The sequence below is a fragment of the Ciona intestinalis genome, chromosome 4 (genome assembly GCF_000224145.3).
Source record: "Ciona intestinalis chromosome 4, KH, whole genome shotgun sequence".
Classification (NCBI taxonomy): Eukaryota; Metazoa; Chordata; class Ascidiacea; order Phlebobranchia; family Cionidae; genus Ciona; species Ciona intestinalis.
The window spans coordinates 3748722-3772707 of NC_020169.2; the positions used below are offsets into that span (position 1 = coordinate 3748722).

Genomic DNA, 23986 nt, shown 5'->3' on the forward strand with positions numbered 1-23986 from the left:
GTTCGAAAGTATGCGTGTGGGTGTACGTTCACAAGAGTTTTTGTGTATCTCGAGTAATTGCTCGCTCAGTTTCGTGCTTTGCTTTTTGCGAAACCTGCAATTATCTCTATATGCGTTTGCAGCGCGCCTTTCAGATGTGCAGTTGCACCGCATTCTTTTAGCTTACGTACACTGTTACTGGTCTGCACTTGAAAGAAAATCACGCAACGTCTATCTTGCTTCACCTGAATGCTCAGCCGTGTGTAAACCGCCAAAGATCTGTTGACGACACAATGCGGTCAATTGTTCATAGCGGCCAAGATTTCTGACCATCCCTGTGGTGACGTAATACTGAACCGTTTGTTTTGCGAAAACCTGGTTGTTTTTCGTGATTTTTTAACAGTCAGCATGCTACCGCTTGTTAAAATCATATGTAGCGCATTTGGACATGTGCATTAGTGCGGTGTACAGCTGTTTTGGGATTTGGTTAGCTTTAGACGCATGCTTGGCAGTTGCAACCCCATATGCTTTAACGAGCATAATTCGGATACGGATGTTTAGAACATGCAGATTATGATCACAAACCATTTCGCTGTAAATTAAGATGTGGTCGTTATAAACATTACTGGTTGTTGTGTCATTTTGAGGTTTTAAATAGTATACAGTCTATTTATAACACGTTTATACACCATGCGCCTTTTGTATTTGGAATGTTAAACTAATTCCTTGCTTTATATCTGTCTAGAAACGAGTGAGTTACAACAAAATATAGCATTGTTTGTAGGTATTAACCGTGTGGGACTAACTTATAGGCAGAGATATATAATACTGATAAGACGTTTTAAATCTGGCTAACGCAAACTAAGAGCTTGATTGAGGTAATTAAGGCTATCTACGATCAACATAAAAAGTCACTCAAGTTTTGATATGTTGATACCCGGCATCGTGATTGAAAAGGAAGTAATAGATTTTATCAGCCACGATTTCTGCCGCAATACTTAGCTTAGCTGGGTTATGCGGAAGTTTACGCCTGTGATGCTCCGTTAGAACAGGCACTTGCTTACACTTGTGCTAAAGATAACAACACCTGCCGGCAGGGTATTATTAAATCGAGTAGATAACTTTGAGTATTCGGGGGACAATGTTTAGTGTTTATCCTGTTCCTCTTGGATTAGCAAAAAGATCATCGTTTGCAGATAACAAGTCGTGCCTGCGAAAGTCACGTAATAGAGCACCATGTAAACCACACAAGTTGTTTAAGTTTGATTATACCTAAACCAACCCATGTTTTGACAAACCGATGACAGGCAGCTGCGCAGGTGGAAAGGTGGAGATAAATCATTGCAAACAAAGAAACATTTGTAAAACTGTCTTTAAGTAATGACCTTCTGCAGAAACTTTTTTCATTCCTTCTATTTTTTTTCCAAACAAAACCACTCGCGTTTAAAACCTCTGCTGTGCTGTTCGAGCGGTTCCAAATTTTCAATATTGGTATCAATGTATAATAACAGAAAATGGTATTTGTTAGGTGGATATACCTGAACTATTGCCTGGAATTTTGCTAAGTACAGAGCGGTTATGACGCAAAAAAGGAAATAGCTATTTAAAGTCAGATCACCGTAAATTGTAACAAACGCGAAGTGCGTCAGTGTTACTGTAGTTGTTGTAAATGCGTACCTGCAATCTAAACATAGTGGTTTGTCATTGTGTTCCGGATTTATTATGCTTAGAGTGGCACACGCGTAGAACGAATTAAAATTCATTGTTTAGTGCTGTCCGCAGGTGCCGCAGGAGCAATTTTGTGGGCTTCGTACGTATAGACTGCGTTTACGCGTTCTACGTCAGACGTCTGCAAAATATATGATTAGAAAGCTATGTTAGATTTTAAGGTACAGAGTATATGTTTGTTGTGAGTCTAGATATTAAAGTTATTTTGTATTTTATCTACGTCACGTATACCCGATATCGAATTTTAAAAAATAAAGTCTAACTGTAAGAGTTAACTGAGAAATTGCTGATGTAGCTGAGCCGCAAATACAAGCTAACACTGCGTACGTGCGTAGACGTCGTAGCGGATTAAAGCGTTAATCTAGACGTCAGCGCAATTTGATTTAGTTCAAACGCAGTTCTAACGGAAGTGAGGATTTATATATAGATAGATAATGCGTGGCTTCGTATTTACCGCGGATAACTTAGTGCCTGTGGGATTCGGGTTTATAAATGAATAGGAGCAATGTGATTCGAACTTTCGATTTGGCGCGTAAGGAGGCGGAACATTATTCAATTACAGAAGCTATATCTTGTGAAGATGACGAGCTGTATTTAGACGCACGTTCTCTAGAGACCATACATAACGACCTATATTTGACGCAAACTTGGTTACCGGGCAACCTTGACATTGGGGAGTAACAAAAAATTGACCCAGCTCTATATTGGTCGAAGGGCCAACAGTTTAATAAAATTTATTATTATAGACATCTAGAAAAAGATAAAACAGTAAAATTTTCACACGCAATTCGGCGAGTCGATGTTTTTTTGCTTTTTCGAAGCAAGCACCTGGAACTAAAACAAATATAGAAAAGTTTGCACCGTTTCAAAACAACGTCATTATATAATTCAAAATTCCTGAAAAATGGGTTTACCCCGACAAGCTTTTTACGTTTCAAATGGAAACGACGTCATGACGTCATTTCAACCACCCGGAAACTTGAAACTGCACGTTTTTTTCCTTAAACGCAAACATTATATTTCGGCACCCTGTTTTCACTGCGAAAAATAAAATATTCCAAAGTTCATTGGTATGCGACAAGAGAGAAGCCCAGTGGATACGCATCAGTTGTGGCCATAACCCGTGCAACCACCGATGCCGCAACAGTAATGTTATAAAATTCCTGTATAGATCGCCCTCTAATATGATTGTCATAAAGTGCGGAAGAGAACTAAAGAAAATCGATACGTACTTCCTAAAACCGTCGCTTTGAGTCTATCAACACTAAACCGCCTGTTTATGCTTTTAAAGATTTTTCTGCTACTCGTACATTCCGTAGCGTAAAGAAAAGGAAAAACACTGTGAAACATAAGTGCTGTTGTAAGTGGGCTATTCGTTGACGTTTGCACAGCCGGTAGTTTGTATATGATGCCCAAACGCAGTCATGCTGATGGGAGGCCCTGTCATAACAAAATCACTATTCGTTCGCCAACATAACTGCGTCTATACCACACACATATCTATATTTAAACTTTTGTCCGTGCCAAACCTTCTGCTTATTTTTGTTTCGTACAGATGATACAAAGTGGCGTTTTCTGTTAAAGAATACAAGTATAGACTGTTTCATATTTTGCACTTTTATTTCGAATTTCATACGCTTACACTTGTTTATTAAATTTAACATCAATCTCTGTTTTCAACAGTATTCCAAACATTGGTAAATAAGAGAGTGACCATAAAAGGAACTGCAAAACAACAATTTCGGAATTACGGCATAATAAACCACAGAATAAGAGCATTGTATTTCTATAAGGTAAGCGGTTTTAGTTTCATTTGCAATATAAAAACTGCATGTATAGTAGGTTGGGGCAAGATGAGACATGTAATACTATTATTTCCTTCCAATTTAGTAGAAAAAATACAAAAATATATAAACGTATATTCTCGTGACTCTAAAAATGCGTTGTAAATTGTAAAAAAACAACGAAGAAATATGCTATACATAAATGCCAACGGTATCCCATCTTACCCCATACTATTATACCCGTATACAAAGTCGCATCATTACCGACGGGGTACCCAATCTGTAAGTTTGCATACCCTCCTACTTGTAACACATTCTTAGTGCGTCATGCTGAACTGTAGGGCATATTATATAGGTTATATGTCCATAAGCGCCCTGCTTAGCGAATTTGATTGATGAGCTCTAAGGTACGTGAAAGTGTATTTGCGAAAGATAAAATGTTAAGGACATTTAATATTGACTTAAGGACAACGTAGGACCATTGGGAAAGTACTTTTTCTGATTAGCCGGAATTAATCATTACACCTCATGTAATTAGATACCGAACTTTTTAATCGATTGAGTTCCGTTAGGAAACAATGTTCTGTATTTATAGCGAATCTAACCCGTATTGTTTGGACAGCTTCGTTTGTTTGCTTGTGTGTTATTATAAGTTTTGTGTTTGGTTTACTAAAGATGTAGTTAGCAGATATATTTCGAACACTTTATTAGCACATGTTAGGAACCGACAAGGTCAAGAACACTCGTATAACTCACCGTAGTGATTTCCCTATAGAGATAACAGATAATCGCCAAAGGTGGCTCACGTAAAATCCTTGACTGAATTGCTAATAAGACTAACACGTTAAATAGAGACAGAATTAGTTTGCGCGCCTTTAAGCTATCTAAAGGAATCTTTAAAATGAGAAATGATGATTACTTAATAACCCATACATTATTCACGCTGGAGGTATATATTGGATCGAGAAGATAAGAATGCACTACCTAAATAAATATTCATGTTGGTGTGTACGTAGTCTGCATTTAGCCAGGTTTAGATGTTGTTTTTGTGCAGATTCTGTTTTTCCCGATATATATCTTACATAAACGCTGTTATAACTCGAGACTTGGGCATTTAAAAAAAAAACGATTTTTACAAAGACCTTAAAAGGACTGTCTGAGATCGTCGGCATATACTTTGTCCATAGTATAAAATAATACAGCAGAAAGGAAGCGATTATTGTGGGTGGAAATGCGCAGTCGTTAGGTACGTTTTATCAAATATCATTTCGTTAAAGCCCTTTCGTGTCCGTCCATTTTTCTTGATCTTCCCCCGGTAATCGTAGAGACAAATAAAAGTTATGTCATGGTCTGGCGTGAGTATATTGGTGCAAACAAACAAGGTCAATACACCGAAGGTCGAACGATACGCGATGGGGACACACAGGAGCGCTCATAAGCTGTGCACGATTTATTCTTCTTTATTTTCGATACTAAATTATACATACATTGAAATGGCACGGGATTATACCTTATACTTACTTGCAGACGGTATATGTAGCCTATATAGCTCGCATGGCATATATACGTGAGGTATAACTCGCTTCTAACAATGGATTGACAGCACACTAGCTCATACTTCGCATTTAGAACTATAGCATAGTTCCGTAACTACGCAGTGAAGAATTTAAAGTGGAGACACTAAATATAAACGTGAATAATATAATGTGGTGAATAGTAAGTGCTTCTATATTGAAATGGAGTAATAAACATCTGAAACCGTGTGAAAACCAATCAACACTTGGCAGTTCCCACTGTGGGTCGTTAGTCGTAAAATAAAACACTGGATTCTTAACATTTAATTGTTTCGGTTATGTATGTCACCTGTATTATACACAAGCAGTGTATGAGGTATTTATATGGACAGCGCGCATATATTATAATTTACCTATAATCAAGTCATCGCTACTTACAGACGTTTTTAGTGCAGTTTTAATTAGTGGGCGGATAACTAATGTAATAGAAGATGTCATTTTAATTATGCAGTTTCAATATGGTAGTGAGTCAGTTGGAACAAAGTATTTTACCGATTAAGAACTTTGTGTAATTTTAACAAATGATTTATGTCATTATGTAAACTGCTGTGTTCAATAAATAATAGAATATTTTTTTGTTCAATAAATAATAGAAAAAGCGCACCGTCATTTTGACCAAGGGCAAAGGTCCGATTCTTTATGTTTAAATTCAATGTCATCGTACGTTAGGTGGAGTTACCAGTGAACTTACCCCAGTAGATTTGTGTGCTGATTATGATACTTACTTGGGGTTGTTGCACTTAATTTTAATTTCTCTTTGGGTAAAGTTCGGGCAGAAGTGATAGTTAATGATTAATGTTAAAGTTGAAAACAACAACCTGGAATTTCAACACAATTGACGTCATTCAGAGGCCTTTCTGCGCGTAATAGTGTAATATGCGGGTGTGTGAGTAAGTATAAGGGTACTTAAATCGTTCATACCTTGGAAAGTAGAGGTTTCTGTAACTCAGATATAAACCACAATAATAGGTGATTTGCTACTTGATTCTGTCTGTTCAAATTTAGTAACTTTTTAAAAAAAAAACGTATAATCGAGGTATTTTCAGGTACTGATCGTCTTTGAATTTTTAGCCAAATAATAGATCTCACAATATTCGCTTACTCAGCAAGAAAGTAGAGAAAAATCTTCTTATTTACGACGCAGTGCAAACATACAACTCCGATGTGTACACATTCTTATTTACCTGTCATAAATCATTTGGTAGCTACAGTAGTTATAACTCTTATTCGCAAACAGCATAGGTGTTCATTTGATCAATTTTTCATATTAAATTTTATGGGAATACTTGTGGCTTGCATATACAGATGTCCGGGTTATGCGTATACACATAGTGTCGCAATACAATAATATAGTTGGGTGGGGGAGACGGGACACCTTTGGCACTTAATATCAAAATATCTTGTTCATGTTCAAAACAATTAACAACGGTTTATGAAAGTCGCGGATATGGTTTTATAATTCTTTAATTTTTTTCGTTTACTATACCAAATGGGACGAGAAATAGAATGAAAGGGCGGCCCATCTTTCCCTACATTACTATATATCAAAACTAGTTGGATTTTTTTGTAATTGTTGATTGATATTCTGTGGTTGCAATGTTCGTTAGCAGCAGAAGCAAGGTGTGTGCAGTTTGTTTTGCATCTTCGTTTCAGTAAATCAAAGCGGACATTGGTTTGGCACAAAATTATATATTGTATATAAACCGAACTTAATTCAGAAATAGCACAAATAATTCCCCAGAAGATTGTAGTTCTGATAACGTGATGATCGAGATTACAGGCCGCCTAAAGCGTGTGTCAGCATAAGGTCAAAGAGGCGCGTGTTAAAACCAATATCCGATGAGAAGATGAATCTTGACCGCAATAAGCACGGTGTATATACATGGAAGACGTCGCATGTCAAAGTTACGTAGGTGACATCCGTTCTTGGATTAACCTATAGATTAACGGTGGCTCATCTCTGATGCTCAGTTCCGCTAATCACGTTCAGTGTTGCATGGGTGTTAGATTGGGAGAGTTCATGAACCGTTGTAAGAAACGTAAGAAAAAGGCGGACTACTGAAGTGTGCAGCTTTTGCGTCCTTGGTCAATATTGTAAAGGTCAGCGCGATTTTAACAGGAATTTAGGAACCAACAGTTAGCATTGAACGTTTAATGATCAGTGGCACAATTTTATTAAAACTGTTTTTTTTTTGCCCAGTTTTGTTGGTATTCTGTGGCTTAACATTTGTGTTGAAGCTAAAGTTTGGCTGATGTGACAGCAAACAAATTGCCATAAAAATGTGCAAAAACGTAAATAATAAATGAGTCTGACGATATCTCTGCTTTATAATCTGATAATTACAGAAGCTGTTATAATTAAATTTGCGTAAACGTAATTTTCTTACATAATCTGTTGTGGTTAACTGCTGCGCACCGTTTAATTTTACCACTAATTGCGATTTAAAGTTTTAAGTTTTTTCGTCGTCGCGGTTAGGAGGTCGTGTGTTGTGAATGTCGAATAAGCCAAACATAACCGCAATCATTCCGCCGAACCATGTTGCGGAATTAAGCCGGAATTCGTGCTTCTTTGAAATCTCCCAGTGACTTGTATATACTCTGGATGTGGTAGCACAAGCTTAGATTACATGTCTTCTAAATTAAGTCGTTCGTTTACGAAAGGCTAAGGTATATCTATATGATTGATAAAAAGGAGAAACCACGTTAAAAGAAAGGTGTTGCGAAAATAGGTCAGAACATAATCAGTTACACCTTTTCCATGTATGGGATAAGCACCGACAATGTTTGTGGTTCTGTAAGCTAGGCTTAGAAAATTACGCTAAAAAATACTTTTTACGGATAATTTCGACTTTTTATTTGCAGCTATGCTGTTTAAAATGCATTGCTGTAGCGATAATAGAGTTTAGTAGTTCTGGCATAGTGAGAATGTATGCATCGTCTTCAATCATGTCATTTCATACTATGTTTAACGTAATACTGATAACATTAAAACATTTATATATAACTGCCTTTACGGCGTTTAAACATGAACGTTGTTTCCGTTTTTAAATTGGAAAATTTTAATCCAGAGTGAAGTTATAAATCCGATAAAAAGTAGCGCAGAAATCTATTCGAATTATCCATCAGCATTAAAATAACATTATCCGATATTATGCGGTGTCTACCATAAATAGATACTGTCGAAACTTTCAGGGATTGTGGAAAACTTAATGACACTTTCGTGTTATAAATAGAACGCTACGTAGCGTAAATAGGACGCTACTAGTACTAAGAAACGTTATTAAAAGTATATCTGTATAACGGACGGGAAAAATTGACAAAAACCGTTGAATTTTTAAATTGTTTGAAATAGTTCAGTATTTGTTTGTGTTCGTTAATTGGTAACGGGTGTTTTAGTAATTTTATTTTCTGTATAATCGCAAAGAGTAACACTAAACAGAACAAGATGTATCATTCAATCATTTTGAAACCATACACCAGGAAGAGGATATATAACGAAAAGGAAGTCGTTCAGAATCGGTACAGTTATATGCGGCTGCTTTTTATGCACACGCACTAGTAGTGAAGCTAACGGTATAGATTGCGTGTAACCAGCGTGGTTCGTAGCAAACTTGCGAGGTTTTTGATTATGAGAAATGGGAGAATATTTAAATGAATGTATATTGGTATATCTATGCTTTATCAATGCAGTTGTAGCTCATGCCAGTACAGCTTATAATTGTAAAGTTGTGTTTATAGTCACAACAACGGAATGTAGTCCGCTATGGATACACAGGATTAAGCGGAAAATTACGTAAAGTATTACGTCAGCAGATTTGTTGGTTAATGACGAATAAGATTACACCACAAACAATTTCAATGTTTGCTCCATAATAAGCTTGATGTGTATACTGTATACAGCTCAAACATATGCGCGCATACTTAACATGCATATTCCGGCTTATAAGATTTACATGAGTTATATGTACATATATAAAGTACAATAGATGGACGGTAGGACGGAGCATGTATAACTTCAGATACGTTAACTTGGTCTGTCGAACAATAACAGAAAAAACATGTAAAATGAAACGTTTACACCTAAATGTGACCGTTTCTTGTTATTTCATTTACCTTTTATTAATGACGAGTGTGCATGCGACTGTGGAAATGTAGCCAACAGAAAGCTAAACAACAAACTGTAACATGTGAATTCAAGTGCCGCAGTCACGTATGTGACGTCACGTTTATAGCCTAGAACTCAATACCCCGCAGGCTTTTTATATTTGTATTTGATCGAACGTCCGAGCGTATTTACGTGTAAGAAAATCAGGCAAGGTCAAGGTACTTAAACTTTAAAGAGTGCGTTTAATAATTTTACAACTTGGGTCCGGTGCAAATGTGTTATATGTTGTGTATGGATCAGTTTACAGTGGTTCATAGTGGAATTTCGATATATCCCTGTCCAGCTCCTGTTAACTATGATACTTTAACTTTTACGGTTTTATAGTAGGGCATGATGGCTGATTATAGCACAGATAGTGATGTAGTGATGTTGGATGAAAGTAATCTGAACATTCAATTTATCGACAGCGACGACTCGGACTCGGATTGTCTTGACAGTGACGCAAGTTGCGATCCGAACAATAACGAAGGAACAGAAAACTACACCAGTAAACGAAACAACGAAGTTTACTTTGCAAAGCCAGCAGCTCAAATTATGAACAAGGCACGTTTTCTCATAACGAAGACGTGATCATATCGCGGCCAAAAAGCATGGACAACAATGCCGCTGTCTCATTTTCCGAACTTTCTAGAAGAACAACTACTTCGTCGAGAGACGAGTCGCTTGTGACTTTAAGCGACAAAGCCGAAGGTGAATTTTCAAAGCAACAACGAGCAGGACACGAGTCAACTTATGCGTCAACCGATGACGAAGCGGATGAGGAACCACTAGTCGGCCGCAGGAAATTAAGATTTGTCCGCCAGAGGTCAAACGAGAGCTGCCTGAATTCGAACAGCAACAACAACATTAAGTACAGCGGTGGTAAATCATCTGATGATAATAAAGGAGGGGAGTTTAAAATGGGGAACGGGCAACTAAACCGACGAAGGGTGAAACGAACACGGTCCGGCACTTCACCTTATATGGGGCTGAAGGATGGAGAAGTGAGACGCAATCCATGGCGGAACCATAGCGTTCAGTTAACATCTATACGAGCCCGCTCTAGTGGGGATAATAATAAGAAACGAAACTGGGCAGCAAAAAAATATGTTTACAATCAACGTTTAATACAGAAGAATGGTACAACAAACGTGCACATTAAAACAAAGGTAATTGCCTCCAAACCATAAGGTTTTATGCTTCTAAACTTTGTTTTGACGCTTTGTTAAATAATTTACAGGGGATGGGAAGACTGAACGTATTTTCTCGGTTTTCCAGTGATATCTTTACAACATTATTAGACTCAAGCTGGTCTTGGATCCTATTCATAACTATGACCGTCTATGTTGGGCATTGGATTATTTTTGGGATCCTGTATTGGGTATTTGCCGTCGCGAACAATGATTATGAGAAGATATTTGGGCCAACAGTAACTGTACACGAAGCAAGTTCACATCCCACGTTTTCCAACGCAACAGCTACCACAGCGACCTCTACAGGCAGCGAAACACCATGTGTTTTCGAAGTTTATGACCTTCTCTCCGCGTTTCTATTTTCAATGGAATCAGAAACAACTATAGGTTTGTATATTAAGCCTATGAGGTTCATTACAAAATAACTGTCATCTGCCAATTGATGTAGGTTACGGTCTTCGGGGAATGACAACCACTTGCCCAATTGCGGTTGCTTGTCTTACAATTCAATGCATCGTTTCCGCAATATTTGATACGTGGGTGATCGGAATGTGCTACGCAAGGTTGGCCAGCCCTTCCGCAAGATCGAGGACAACACTGTTTTCTCAAAATGCTGTGATTTGTAAACGAGACGGTAAAAGGTCAGTATATTTTTTTCGTTTGTATTAAGTTACCATAAACGTTATAAAATACTAAACAAACATTGTTGCAGGTGTCTTTTGGTAAGAGTTGCCAATTTGCGGAAAAGCTTGCTACTCAATGTTTCCGTTAGAGCAAAACTAATCAACTTGACAGGTATGTGGTAGTAGGTTTAACCAAAACCTAAAATAAAGTCGCCTACATTCTTTATCAGATCTTTTTATGTATAGGTGTTGGAGCAAATGAGAAACATTCCGGTTATCAACTAATGTTGGAACAGCGAGACTTGGCGTTTCAAAATAACGCTACCACACTCCTGACAGCGCCTGTTGAATACTGCCATATTATTGAAAAAAACAGCCCGCTTTTTGGTAAATGTCTTCTATAATTTATAACAAGTATAGCTTACTTCAACTTACAAAACGTTATACGCATCGGTTATTATTAACCCCTAATAAACATTGTTACGCGTGGACGATAGCATATTTTACCTGAACTATCTGCATATATAAGTAAGGTTCCACATTTTAAACGTTTATCTTAAACTAAAGGTATACCGTCGGACATGTACCATCGTTCCAAGCAGAATCGATTCGAGATCGTGTTCATCTTAACTGGAACATTAGAATCGACAGGAATGACAATGCACGCCCAAACCTCTTACCTCAGTTCAGAGATAGATTACGGGCACAGGTGTGTGTATAACCCAAAGTGTGACCAGCATAATTTTTTTACTTACATCGCTATAAAAATGTGTGATAACACGGTACAAATCTTTGGAAAAATATTAACCATTAAATCAAGGTCCCAAAGTAATAAGTCGTAGTGTTGAAAATGTAAATAAAAAAAATCTTTTTTGCTTGCAGATTCGCGCCTATTTTGTCGAAAAATTATGCGAAGTCTCAATATGAAGTGAATTTCAAACGCTTTCATGATACAGTCCCCGAACCCATTTCACTGCGTAATTATGACGTCACGAACGATTCGACGCTAAACGGCCGCTCTGTTGTGACGTCATTAATCGAAGAGACAGAAGAAGACATAATATCAGTCAGTGACGAAGTTTTTTCAGCTGTCTAGTTGCCGCGGATGGTTTTCAGGCCGTTTTCTTTTTACGATACAATATCCTATTCGTGCCTTTTCCGCTTTGCTAATATTTTTAGCCGTTCACGAGTTCCAGGTGTTTCCAATCGCAGTGTTACTTGTAATTCGATGATGTTTATATTTATGCATAAGTGCTTTGGTTGTGGTAATGAGTTTAACTTGTAATTCGTTTCATCTTGTTTATAAGTCTATAATCGAGCAACCTATTCTGTCACAGCGGTCCCATGAAATTCAATTGGTTCATGATACTCTTTGTTCTTATAGCCAATATTCATATTAGTAATTTAAACTATGCATTTGGCTTAGTGGCGCTCGCTCCTTAATAATTATTTTATCTCGCAAAGGCTTCATATACATATATTATAACGCGCGTTGTTTAATTTATCACTTACACTGTTGCGCAATATTTTCGGTTAATACATTCATTGATTTAATTAACGCATCACAGCGTACATGAATGAACTTCTCTATTAACACGTCACATCCGTTTAAGATGGAGAGTGTTCAATGAATAGAAATGGCGTCATTAATGATGATACATAAAGGTTAAATATAGCTTCGCTGTTAAAAGAGTGACTGTAATAGGGTAAGTACAATTATTTACATTATATGATTATATTCCAGGGTGGGGGAAGATGGGACACCTTTTGGTACTATTTCGTGTCCCATTTGGTAGTAAACAATTTGGATATTGGTGTACTAAAGGTGTCCCGTCTTCCCCCATTCTACTATATACCAAGAAACGTATCAGATGCTGCTAGTAATGGGACTAATGTTACGATCTAGCTTTAGGTAGATATATATATATATATATACAATATTATACAGTGTAGTAAACACGCAATACAACATACATGTGTAGAAATACGCCCATATTTATATTCCAGTTATTGTTTTTTTACAGGTAGTTAGTTAAAAATCAGGAACTCTAGCATGTGATGTTGGTTGTCCAGGTTTTCCCACGAGTTCACGATTCTTGTATCGCCATATTAGATTGCAGAGAACCTGAACACTTGCACGTTGGAGTATCATGTTATGAAGTTTTTCAATGTACTTTGCGTCGTATCTTGCAGCATGCCTTCTTTTTTCCATAGTAATAATAGTCCCCGCGACGTTTCGATCTCCCTCTTTAATCTGTCGAGATAACAGCCATCGCCACAAGATGCGCAGGTACTTCCGGATCAAGTATGGGTGCGGAATAAGGTTCATCGGAGGCGGGCGGATAAACTCTCGTCGGATAAAACGAATCCAGAGCTCTGTCCGATAAAACTTCCACTCCAGTTCTTCATTCTCGCTAGTTTCTTCGTAGGATTTTGTCATCATGGCGATCAGCATGTTCCACAAGATCAACATCACAATAAGGTTAAACGCATAGAGAATCACCCATGCGAATACCCTCGACGTATGTGATGGAAGGGTCTCTATGCTCTCTGGCGCGTCAGCTTGCTGGAAAATGACCTTTCCAAGAGTGAGTATCGACTCTGGAAAGGTTTTAAACTTATTTGGATCGCAAATATGCGAGGCTTCGATTTTACAGGACTGTTGGAATAGTTGGGCAAAACCAACAGAAAATGATAAAACGACCCAAAACAAAACACCCGTGAACATGATCAGCAAATCTCCAAACATTCGGCCCATGGAAGCCAACACCGGCCCCACCCAGCGGTTGCTCTTCAACATTCCAAGACATTTTAAGAGAAATAGATTAAGGGAAAGAGCCTCCAATCCGATTACCGTATCCTTATATCTTCCCATATCACCATCTACGTACAAACTGGAAAGAAATCTGACTATTATTACCAAGCTTTATACACCGCGGAATTAAAGTTAAACACATTCTTTTACCATAGTAAACTTTAAAATGCACATAACTTTAAAACAAATTAAATTGATTTAGAAATAGTTCAAGTTATACAGACCTGTAATCCTTGATTGCCTCTGCCAGTAAGTATAAGAGAACCCCAACCAGGTCGACATCGCTCCAAACGTCAGAAAAGTGGCTTCGTATACCACTGTTAATACACGCTTGAATTTGTTGCACCAGTATGCCGAATACCCAAATCGTAATCCAATAGTTGATAGATTCATCACTGTCCACCTCTATCAGTACAAGCAATGTTAAACATAATTTAAGTGCATATATGTAGCTTACATACATTGCAGTACATATTAACGAAATGGGGAGGCTATGTTTATTTAGTTTCAGCATGCAACCGCGTGAATTCCTATGCGGTTTTTTAACTATGACGTTTGTACATATTGATAAATTATATGTTTAATGTCAATTAAGAATAACTACAAATCGCCCAGGTAATTTTAGAAAGCACCTATACACAAGCCGCAGAAGTATTTTATGCTGTGGTTGTGAAATTAGGTATGGTGGGGGAAGACGGGACACCTTTAGCACATAGGCTATAATATCCAAATCTTCTGATCGTGTTTTAAACAATTAACAAAGGTCTATGGGAGTCGTGAAAATACCGTTTTAAAATTCTTTGAGTGCTCTTTTTTACTACCAAATGGGACGTAAAAATAGAATGAAAACGTGTTCATCCCCCCCAACCCCCCTATACTAAAAATTAAAATCCACTCTACCTATTGTTCGAGCACACGCAAGTGCTACAAATGCAATTTGCGACATTAAGTTGCTGTGGAAGGCAACAATCGGCTGGGTTGTGAATCCTGTAAAATAAACACAAGCTTCAGAATACAAATAATATTTAAAATGACAGCTGTCTAAGTTGTCAGCCATAAATTAAAAAAAAAGAAAAATCCTAAAAAATATTATGTACAAAACTACATATACGTGGCAGTTCGTCAACGGACACGAGACTGTCGCTTACTTGGCAACCGTGTATAAAAATAAGATACCCGTTTAACGACTGTTATAATTACTTGGCCCCTCGAGCACAAATAAAAATAATCCAACCCGCTTTATAGCGTAACAGTGCAAAAGGCTAATATTAGCTTTTACTAAAGTCTCGTTAAGATATTTTAAAAATAGTATATATTGTACTTACTTCCAATTTTACTCTTCGGTGCAACGATGTAGAAGAGGCTCAAAATAGGGAAAAGCAACCCAATCAACACACATAAACATTCCACGTGCCCCAGGTTTGTTTCCCCCAGGGAAGGTGTGTTGCGAACTTTCATGTGAGATAATGCCAACTGAAAAATTGGCCGAGGCATTTTTGGAATATTTAGGTTTTAATAGATTAAAAATATGGTAGGGTGAGAGAAGAAAGGGCTCCATAGGCACATATATCCAAATAACCTGATCGTGTTTTAAACAATTAACTATAGGGTCTATGAGAGTTTTACAATTCTTTGAATGTTTTGTGTTTACTTCCAAATGGGACGAGTAAATAGAATAAAATGATGTCCCATCTTCCCCCACCCTACTATATACTTTGACAAAGCTATCACAAACCACGTTGTTAAACTCTGTCTGACCTGGCAATTTTGGTGCGTAACAACTTTCTTTAGGTTTCCTTTAGCCGCAATTTCCAGAAAATCCAAACTAACTTCATTTCTGCGTGGTCCGAGTTTTGCAGATCGTTGTTTTTCGATTCTTGAATACTTAAACAAACGAGAGAGCTCTTCTGATGACCGAATCTATAAACAGCAACGGTAGCATATACAAAGCTTTAAACGTGTATCTAGTTATTTAATTACAGGTAAAAAGAGATTAGAGCAATTGCAGTTCAGTGCCGTGCCCTCCAAAATTGGGAAGTGTTATACCAACATAGAGTAGGGTGGGGTAAGACGGGACACCGTTGGCACATAATATCCAAACATCCTGATCGTGTTTTAAACAATAAACAACGGTGTATGAGAGTCGTGGGGATACGGTTTTGTAATTCTTTGAATGTTCTTTGTTTACTACCAAACGGGACGAGAAAATAGATCGAAAAGGTGTCCTATCTTCCCCCATCCTACCATATATACGGCAGCAGCATTGTAGCGTCATATGTATATGGTTTTATCTGTGCGTTCCAGGACCATATGTACTTATATGAACAAATTGTTGTTAATAAATAAAAACCTGATTAAGTAACGAACAAAGAAAATCTTCAATCTGGGATTGAAGGTTATCGTAAAATTGACTGTATTCGTATTCCACAGCTGCATTTTCTCGAATAGATCGCACAAGTCGCATGCAGAAATTCATCGGATCAACTTCGTTTCGCTAATATTCAAAGTAATTTAACATTCGGATAGCAGTACAGGGCATAATAAAGGTTAAAACCTCGCACATAGTTGTTATATAGGCGGGACTGGACCTCGCTTTAAACAATAGTCGTCGAATATTCGCACACTCCCACGAGCTGCTATCAATCTCAAAAGTGTCTTCAGCAGTTTCTTTCTGCAGTAGGTTGACGCTCGTTAATGACATGTTTTTAATCCTTCACCATAAGAGGAAATGCTACGTTGAAACACCGTGCTGTATATTGTTTATAACAACTATAACCGGAAACAAAGAGCAATGGTTTGCTCATCAAAACGGAACGCTATACATATTTGGTGTTGGAATGGTAGGGTGGGGAAAGACGGGGCATCATAATATCTAAATAAAGTTTTAGGTTTTTTATACAGTTCACGACCGTTTATGAAAGTTGTAAGAAGCAGCTATATAATTCTTTAAACGTTATTTGTTTACCACAGATTGGGACTAGAAAATAAAATGAAAAGGTGTTCCATCTTCTCTCGCACTACCATTCCAACACCAAACCGATATACAGTCTAAACATATATACATAATGCATTAAACGGGACATTAAAACATTGCACAGTAGGTAGTGTTAAACCGGCGGTTCAAAAAGTATAAAACTATATACACACTGGTTTCGATTTGTGCAAACCTCTAGGTCATGATGGCCATGTTCCAGTAAAATGTTTAAAATGTCGTAGTTATTCTGTCCTGCCGCCATTGAAACTGGGGTTAATCCCGGTTGAAAGCATGAGTTCTGCCTTATTCTGGTCTGCGTCGAAGGATCATATTTCAATATTACTTCTACGATGTCAGTTTGGTTCTTTTGTATTGCATGAAAAAGGCAATCTCCGACGTCGACCTGTTAAACTTGAATGCTAGTAAATATACAAATCGTAAAAGCACATAACATTATTATGGAACAAAATCGCCCACCTTTTCTTTTAACAAAACTCGGCACATCGCTACGCTGTTTTTCTCTATAGCCACTCGAAGAGCGGAGAAGTCATTTTGATCAACACAGTTCTTCTGAAGGCCACAGTCGGGGAATTTCATGTTCACCGAGAATAACGCTTTTACATGCGTAACAGCGTCGCCAGAAACTAACTTCAGGTAGAAAGCATTAACTTCTTGTGAGCTGCAAGTCAGTTTGATTAAATGAGTTGCATTGCATGCTGTTTGGTATACAAAGTTTACAAAAACGATATAGTTTATGTGATAGCCCATACATTTTAGAAAAGAACACACACACCTTTGAGAATGTAAGACTTTGACTTCCACTTTTTTATAGATTTCTTCTTGTGTTCCTGATAGTTCATCTGCAAAGTATTGTTTGTGTAAAATACGCTTATACTAACGGTAGTCCAATTTACCACCACTTAAGTTTAAAATTTGGGTTTACTTGCCCTCATAGTTATAGGCTGAAGGCGATCTCCATACAGAACAGGGTTTTCTTGGCTTTGTTTCCGAATTTGACCCATTTTTGTGCACAAGTGGCGTGAATTTCATTGGCCCTTGGGAAGCAGAAGTGTTTATTGTTGAGGAAAATCTGTTGTTCCCTGTCGATGCTGCTGGTGGTAAACTTTGGTCAGAAAATCTCCGATAGGAAAATGGCTGCTGTTTTTTCATGTTGTTTTAACACTGAGTAAATAACTCTGCTATATGTACATAAATGCACAGGTTAGGTTTTGAAATATATTGGCAACTTTGACACCTATGATATTTTTACAATAACTGATTATACTATAATAGTTTCTTGTCTAAAGAATAAATTTTCACATTTACTGTAGTTATTCTATGACCTTTGATGTTTATAATTATTTTTTGAAGCTGATATAACAAAAATCAATAATATAGGTCTATACAGAAGGAAGTAAAAGTAACTCTGCACAGCCGAGAGTGTTATTAAGATTTTAATTAATGAGGCATTAGGTCATATCCCACCTCACCTTCCGAATAAACAATCAATTTACTATTACATAGAATATATTATATATACTACTTGGTTGTTTTTAATAATTTTAATGTTTTACTTTCAGTTGTAATAAGTATTCATTCTGTTACTATAGCCAAGTAGTATTCTTTTTGATTTCTTTAACTTTAACATAGCAAATTTATAATATTAATTCTGAGGCAATGGTTTTGAATTATCTGTTGTTGCTTGCCGTTTCAATATCTTGCGGATATGCAGACTACAGGTGTTATAAAAATCAGTCCAATGGCCAAATCGGGCCTTCTTGTTACTGTACAGACAGTATTTACTAATATACCAGCACCATTTATTGCACAGTTTAATAATTTTCATTGCATACAACATTAAAAAAAAACAAAAAAAAAGAAAACAAATCCCAAGGATGCTGCTAACATAATTTAAAAATTGCTATTTTGGTATGAATTAAGTTTTCATACAGGAAGTGGAGTTTCACGCCGACGATATACACATTACATAAACAATAAAAATAATTGCTTTTATAAACATTGTCAAAAGTTCAGTATGTATAGATTTTTTTATGTGTTAGCTTAATAAGCATGTCATGTTCTAAGACTTCGCCAATTTAAACTGCATAAATTAAACCTTGGAACTGGAAAGGCCTATTAATATGAATTAATGCAACTTCTTTATCCCCACTGAGCATCAAGTCATTCTAGCACTATACACCTTATGCCTGCTGATCCGCGGGCATCGTATATTATAATTTTTTTGATGACAATTTGGTCAATCTGTAAGGACCACTGGGTTGTAGCAATTACCACTTAGCAGCTTACCCAAGCAAACATGTTCACATGAATGGCAGTGGTTAGTTCCAAACTCAATATCTTTTAACAAACAGGAGATTTAACCAATGAGCTAGATGCATAAAGTAGAAATATAAAAAGCAACAACACTATTTAAAAACAAACAGTACAACAAATTCGTTATCTATTTATGTTTAGTTCAAAGCATTTTATAATCCATTAACCCCCTTAACCTTCTTCACCCATATATTCTGTCACAATATTCTCAGTTTCGCACAACTGAACTTTGTAAAGTGAACACTTCTCATTTTTCATATACGGCTCAAGTTGTTGCCAAATGTAAATTGCAATGTTCTCTGCAGTTGATGGCTTATCCTTGAAATAATCAATGTCTTTATCAACACACTTGTGATCCATTGGCTCCATGATTGCTTTCTGATGGTTATCATATGATTAACTACTGTCATGAATATAAAATAGACTATTCACAATGCACAAAATAAACACCTGCATATATTCTTTTAAATCAACTGCATTTATTACCATTCCTGTAACAGGATCCACTTCACCATAAACTGTTACTTTCACTCTAGATAATAAATAAATAACTGTATTATTATTACAAGGGAGATGATAATCAAATTTCAAAATTTTGGTTATTTAGGGGTTAGTCTTAAGAGGTAAAGCTATGATAAAACCTGTCGCGAAAGTGTTTAGGGATAAAATTGTTGTGACTTAACTGTGTTGTGACTTATTTTAATGTCACTTATATTCTTTGAAGCTAAAGATTAAACTAGTAGTTAAGGATAAATGGGTGAGATCGAAAGAAGATTCTTTACTAGCACCTAAAATTTAATCGGCACCTACTCATAATTGTGTCCGTGGCCATTAGGGGGGTTACACTTCCCATAAATTCGTAAATTATCTTCGTCACTTAATTGTGGAGCATGAAGACGGTGACTTGCACAAAGAGTCAATCGTCTAAAATAACAATTGTAATTTTGACTATAGTCCAACATAAAGCTTTATTATACAATGTTAAGATAAAACATAACATTAGTGCAAATACACCAATATTGAATAGTATTATTGTAGTATGTATAGTCTTTATGTGTTATACCTTGTCAAAAAAACCTTCATAATTGCCTTTGTAAGAACCGAAATATTGCAGTCTTTATGTGTACCTAAATAGAACAGATAGTATAACGTTTACAAATTATATTGTTAAACGATAATGTTTTTGTTTACAACCAGAAAAATACGTCACAGCTCACGTGGTTAATGGGTGCGTATAGAATATTAAAAATATTAAACTGCCCCAGTTTATATACTAAGATACGATATCGTAAAAAACCTTACAGTATTAATATGTAATGCGCATCTTTGGCACCACTTTAAAACTATTCACATTGAGAAATGCTCGTTTTAACCAAACATCTTTTATTGACCCTTACACTTCAGCCACAATTCGTTAATGTATCTATGGTTGCTAGGATAAGCGCAGTAGGTACTTTCCCGTTTTTGAAACCACAAACTTATTTGTATGCTTTGTAACAAATGACTGTTTATTTTGCTGTTTATTAAAAAATGACTGAAGCGCCGCTTGTCCGGTTGCTTCGGGGAAATCCCAAGAGCTTAAACCTAAGTGGTAAAAAATTATTGCAAGTTCCAAAGCCAGTAACGCGTATGCAAAGCCTTCAAGCACTGGAAGCCAAAAACAACAAACTAACAGGCTTACCAGCTTTCTTATCAAATTTAGAAAACGTATGTATTATTGGTCAATAATTTTGTCAGCTGTATCATTGTCTCACTTCATTATTTTAGCTTGAAGTGTTGAATCTGGGAAATAACGATTTTGAAGACATTCCTGTTGTGTTACAACATTTAAAGAAACTACTCAAACTTCATCTATTTGGAAATGCATTAAAAAATCTCAACTCTAATGTATTAGGTAGGTTAGAGGTAGGCTGTATTTATTGAAACGTGTTTAAAATATTTTGCTACAGGTAGCATGCAGCAGCTGACCTTTTTGAACCTTAATAACAATCTATTAACCGAGTTACCTCCTGAAATATCAAGGTTAGTATTGCAAAAATTCAAAAGTTTAACATTTTTCTTAGATTTGTGATGATTTTTGCCTTTTTTTAAATGCACTTTTTAACTTCAAGTATTAGTCAATATGTAGCTTAGTCAATATGTAAGTTATAAGTTATAATACTGCCTGTTCGCCGGATAAATATTAACATTGTAGCTTTAAAAATAAACTAAAATCGTAACTTTTCTTTTACTAAGCTTATGTTTAAGAAACTTCTATATTTATGTAATGGTATCTTTAGATTGGAGGCACTACAAGTGTTAAGTGTCTGTAACAACCAACTTCAAAACTTTCCATCTCAAATCTGCAACTTACCAAAGCTTCATGAACTTCGGGCATCACACAATGAACTGGAATCTCTTCCACTTGAAATTGGTTTCTTACAAAACTTATCCAAACTGTACATATCTCAGAATAAAATCAAGGAATTACCAGAGGTACATACAAACGTTTAACCCAGTTTTTGGCCATATAAAAAGATGAAATAAAATGTATTATACTGCTGTGATATAGCAGTATGTAGTTTATTAATTTGGATCTTAATTGTTGTATTTTAAATATATTCTACAGGGTTTGGGAAAGTTAAGAAAACTTCACTTGTTAGATATTGCTGGAAATGAACTAAGAATATTTCCAACAGAGGTTGGTAAACTAGCATAGTGTTGAATTGTGATATACTTTACGTTTATAAAATATTCAAACATATCATTAACCTCTGTTCTCAAATACCTTTACCTAGAAAATTAAGGGTGATTTAGGTTTAACTATGTCTTACAGATGCATAATATACCACTGAAGGAGTTGTATTGTGAAGCTAATCCACTCTTGGAAGAAGTTCCAGTTCACTCAGTCCAAGAAGAGGAAATTCTATCACTTAAAGTACGATAACTTTGTTACTTGGCTTTTCTGTCAAATTATTACTCTGCAACAGGTGTTGGAATGTTCAAGATATAGAATATATATGAAACGCCAGGCAGAAAAATAATAAGTTGTCAGAGAAGCTCTTTTTGTCTTACAATTTGTATCTTTCTTTGCAAATTGATGTTGTAATTGTAAAAGGATATGATTAAAACCCAAAACAAATTGATCTTTGCAGGAGTTATGTGCACGCTTAGTGATGAAAGAAGTGAAAGATAAGTACGTGTTTACTTTATTTCTATCAATTTTGCATCCAATGTGACATATATTTTATTGTTAGGTCATCCAATATAAGGCACAGAATACGTTACTTCAAAGGAGTGAGGGAGTTACTATCACAAGCCAGTCGTTGTTCTGTGTGTTCAGATGCTTTTCTCAACACTTGGCTTGAGTGTGTCAGATTTGTCAAAGCCGGAAAGGTTTGTTTGTTTGCCAGCAGTGGTGGTTTTTATTATTGCAGAAAACATTGTTGTAGGACATTAAATTGTTGTATGTCTGTATTTTGTTATGCAGGCTGTTTTTAAACTTTTATAATGTGCCTTTTAAAAAAATGTGGTTTATGTAGATTAGAACATTATATGTAGATTATGACATAATATCAAGGTTAAGCTTAGGCCCCTCTTTTCAATGCTACACTATTGTGGGTGTATGTGCTCTTGGGCGAAACCTTCAACAGCTTTGCTTGTTCAGTAGTAACTAATGTTCAGCCACACGAATACAATCACACACTAAGTTACAATCCTTCCTGCAGACGTTGGGTTTATCTTATTGAGCACGGTAGTGGTCATATAGATCCTTTTTCGTTAAACAGTTTTTCTCTGCACTTATCTCAATTCTTAATTCTAGCATTTATTCTTTAATCTCTCGATTAAAATCAAATCATAAAATATATTTTGAATTTTTACACTCAATTTTCAGATTTAAAATCGCACAATTAGCGTGTGTGTGCCGAAGACTAATGCCTTTTTTCTATAGTTATCTTCCGTATAAAATCTACGTCTCTCGGTTTTCTTCGCTCTTTTAGTTTACCGCTTGCAAAAAATCATTATGCAGCCGCCACAATATGAATAATATTAATTTCTAACATTACCTATAATTACTGCATGATTACTGTTTATCCAAATTCACAAAAACAAACTTTTACAAGTCGACACACGGTACAGGAGTTGTACAAAGCAAATTTATGCATATTCTTTACCAAATCTTCAATCCTTATACGTCTTAAGTTTCATGAGGGTTAATTAATACTATGCTAATTAGTTTATACCGTGCTCACGCATTAGATCTTTGATCTCTTGTTAATATATTAATAATTGCAGGATCTTAAAATCAACAAGTGTAACAACCCAGTTATCCCAGTCCGGGCATTGCTTTGTTCTTATAAATGTTTCAATTCAGAAGGACACAGCTTTTATGGTGTTGCTTTTCCATAACAAACAAAATAACAGTTTTTGTGTCTTCTTAGTTAACATCCATTTGCACTACTCTTCATTTACTCTGGTAATTTTTTGTATTGTGTCTGTTACTGTGATAGCATTTTCTCATTTGCACCTTAGAAGTTACTGATTCACTACTGTGTTACTTACTTTTGTATAATGCAAGTAAAGAATATGCCTCTTACACATGATGTTTTGTTGTTGCAACTAAAAAAGGTAAAAAAGTAGAATATCAAACTTATCAAACATTGTTTGGGAAGAATATATAAAATTATTTGTATTAAATGACTAAAATAACACAAATTACCACTTCTAAATCTCGTTTTTGACTTTTTCGATACAGAAAACAAATAACGCACATTTTTCAGACTTCCTTTAAATCTATTTTTATGTCCAGGTATTTCTTTGAATTACCGAAAAATATGTATTTTTCCCATACCTACTGT

The 23986-nt window shown here is 36.1% G+C and overlaps 4 protein-coding genes across 9 annotated transcripts; 2 read left to right on the forward strand and 2 right to left on the reverse strand.

Annotated features, from left to right (window-relative positions):
• The first annotated feature begins 100 nt into the window (after positions 1-100).
• On the forward strand, positions 101-12583 carry LOC100179907 (ATP-sensitive inward rectifier potassium channel 1-like). Of its 3 annotated transcripts, XM_026834054.1 has the most exons (9): positions 101-1868; positions 3391-3500; positions 9638-10378; positions 10450-10789; positions 10851-11043; positions 11115-11197; positions 11272-11412; positions 11593-11734; positions 11908-12583. In XM_026834054.1, exons 3-9 carry the CDS (start codon positions 9821-9823, stop codon positions 12119-12121), a joined length of 1671 nt encoding a protein of 556 aa, XP_026689855.1. In that variant the 5' UTR covers positions 101-1868; positions 3391-3500; positions 9638-9820; the 3' UTR covers positions 12122-12583. The 3 variants fall into 3 exon arrangements, with proteins under 3 accessions (XP_026689855.1, XP_002126220.3, XP_018667314.1); XM_002126184.5 differs by lacking the exon at positions 101-1868 and having other exon boundaries at positions 1952-3500; XM_018811769.2 differs by lacking the exons at positions 101-1868; positions 3391-3500 and having other exon boundaries at positions 9422-10378.
• On the reverse strand, positions 12504-17540 carry LOC101243108 (short transient receptor potential channel 4-like). The gene is made up of 9 exons (XM_026834051.1): positions 17292-17540; positions 17008-17217; positions 16395-16511; positions 16191-16334; positions 15599-15760; positions 15166-15313; positions 14741-14827; positions 14065-14245; positions 12504-13919 (listed from the first exon to the last, which is right to left on the reverse strand). The coding sequence occupies exons 1-9, from the start codon at positions 17409-17411 to the stop codon at positions 13058-13060; spliced, it is 2031 nt and encodes a 676-aa protein (XP_026689852.1). The 5' UTR covers positions 17412-17540; the 3' UTR covers positions 12504-13057.
• LOC100186230 (leucine-rich repeat-containing protein 69) lies at positions 17491-23722 on the forward strand. 3 transcript variants are annotated; one of them, XM_026834055.1, is made up of 9 exons: positions 17491-17617; positions 20916-21042; positions 21098-21170; positions 21428-21623; positions 21757-21828; positions 21964-22065; positions 22283-22323; positions 22385-22523; positions 23424-23722. In XM_026834055.1, the coding sequence occupies exons 1-9, from the start codon at positions 17528-17530 to the stop codon at positions 23535-23537; spliced, it is 954 nt and encodes a 317-aa protein (XP_026689856.1). In that variant the 5' UTR covers positions 17491-17527; the 3' UTR covers positions 23538-23722. The 3 variants fall into 3 exon arrangements, with proteins under 3 accessions (XP_026689856.1, XP_018667143.1, XP_002131901.2); XM_018811598.2 differs by lacking the exon at positions 17491-17617 and adding an exon at positions 17911-18035; XM_002131865.5 differs by lacking the exon at positions 17491-17617 and adding an exon at positions 20614-20855.
• Positions 18613-20542, reverse strand: LOC100183853 (6-pyruvoyl tetrahydrobiopterin synthase-like). Of its 2 annotated transcripts, XM_009860029.3 has the most exons (5): positions 20451-20542; positions 20212-20275; positions 19959-20072; positions 19599-19680; positions 18613-19526 (listed from the first exon to the last, which is right to left on the reverse strand). In XM_009860029.3, the coding sequence occupies exons 2-5, from the start codon at positions 20229-20231 to the stop codon at positions 19320-19322; spliced, it is 423 nt and encodes a 140-aa protein (XP_009858331.1). In that variant the 5' UTR covers positions 20232-20275; positions 20451-20542; the 3' UTR covers positions 18613-19319. The 2 variants fall into 2 exon arrangements, with proteins under 2 accessions (XP_009858331.1, XP_026689858.1); XM_026834057.1 differs by lacking the exon at positions 20451-20542 and having other exon boundaries at positions 20212-20402.
• Positions 23723-23986: the final 264 nt, after the last annotated feature.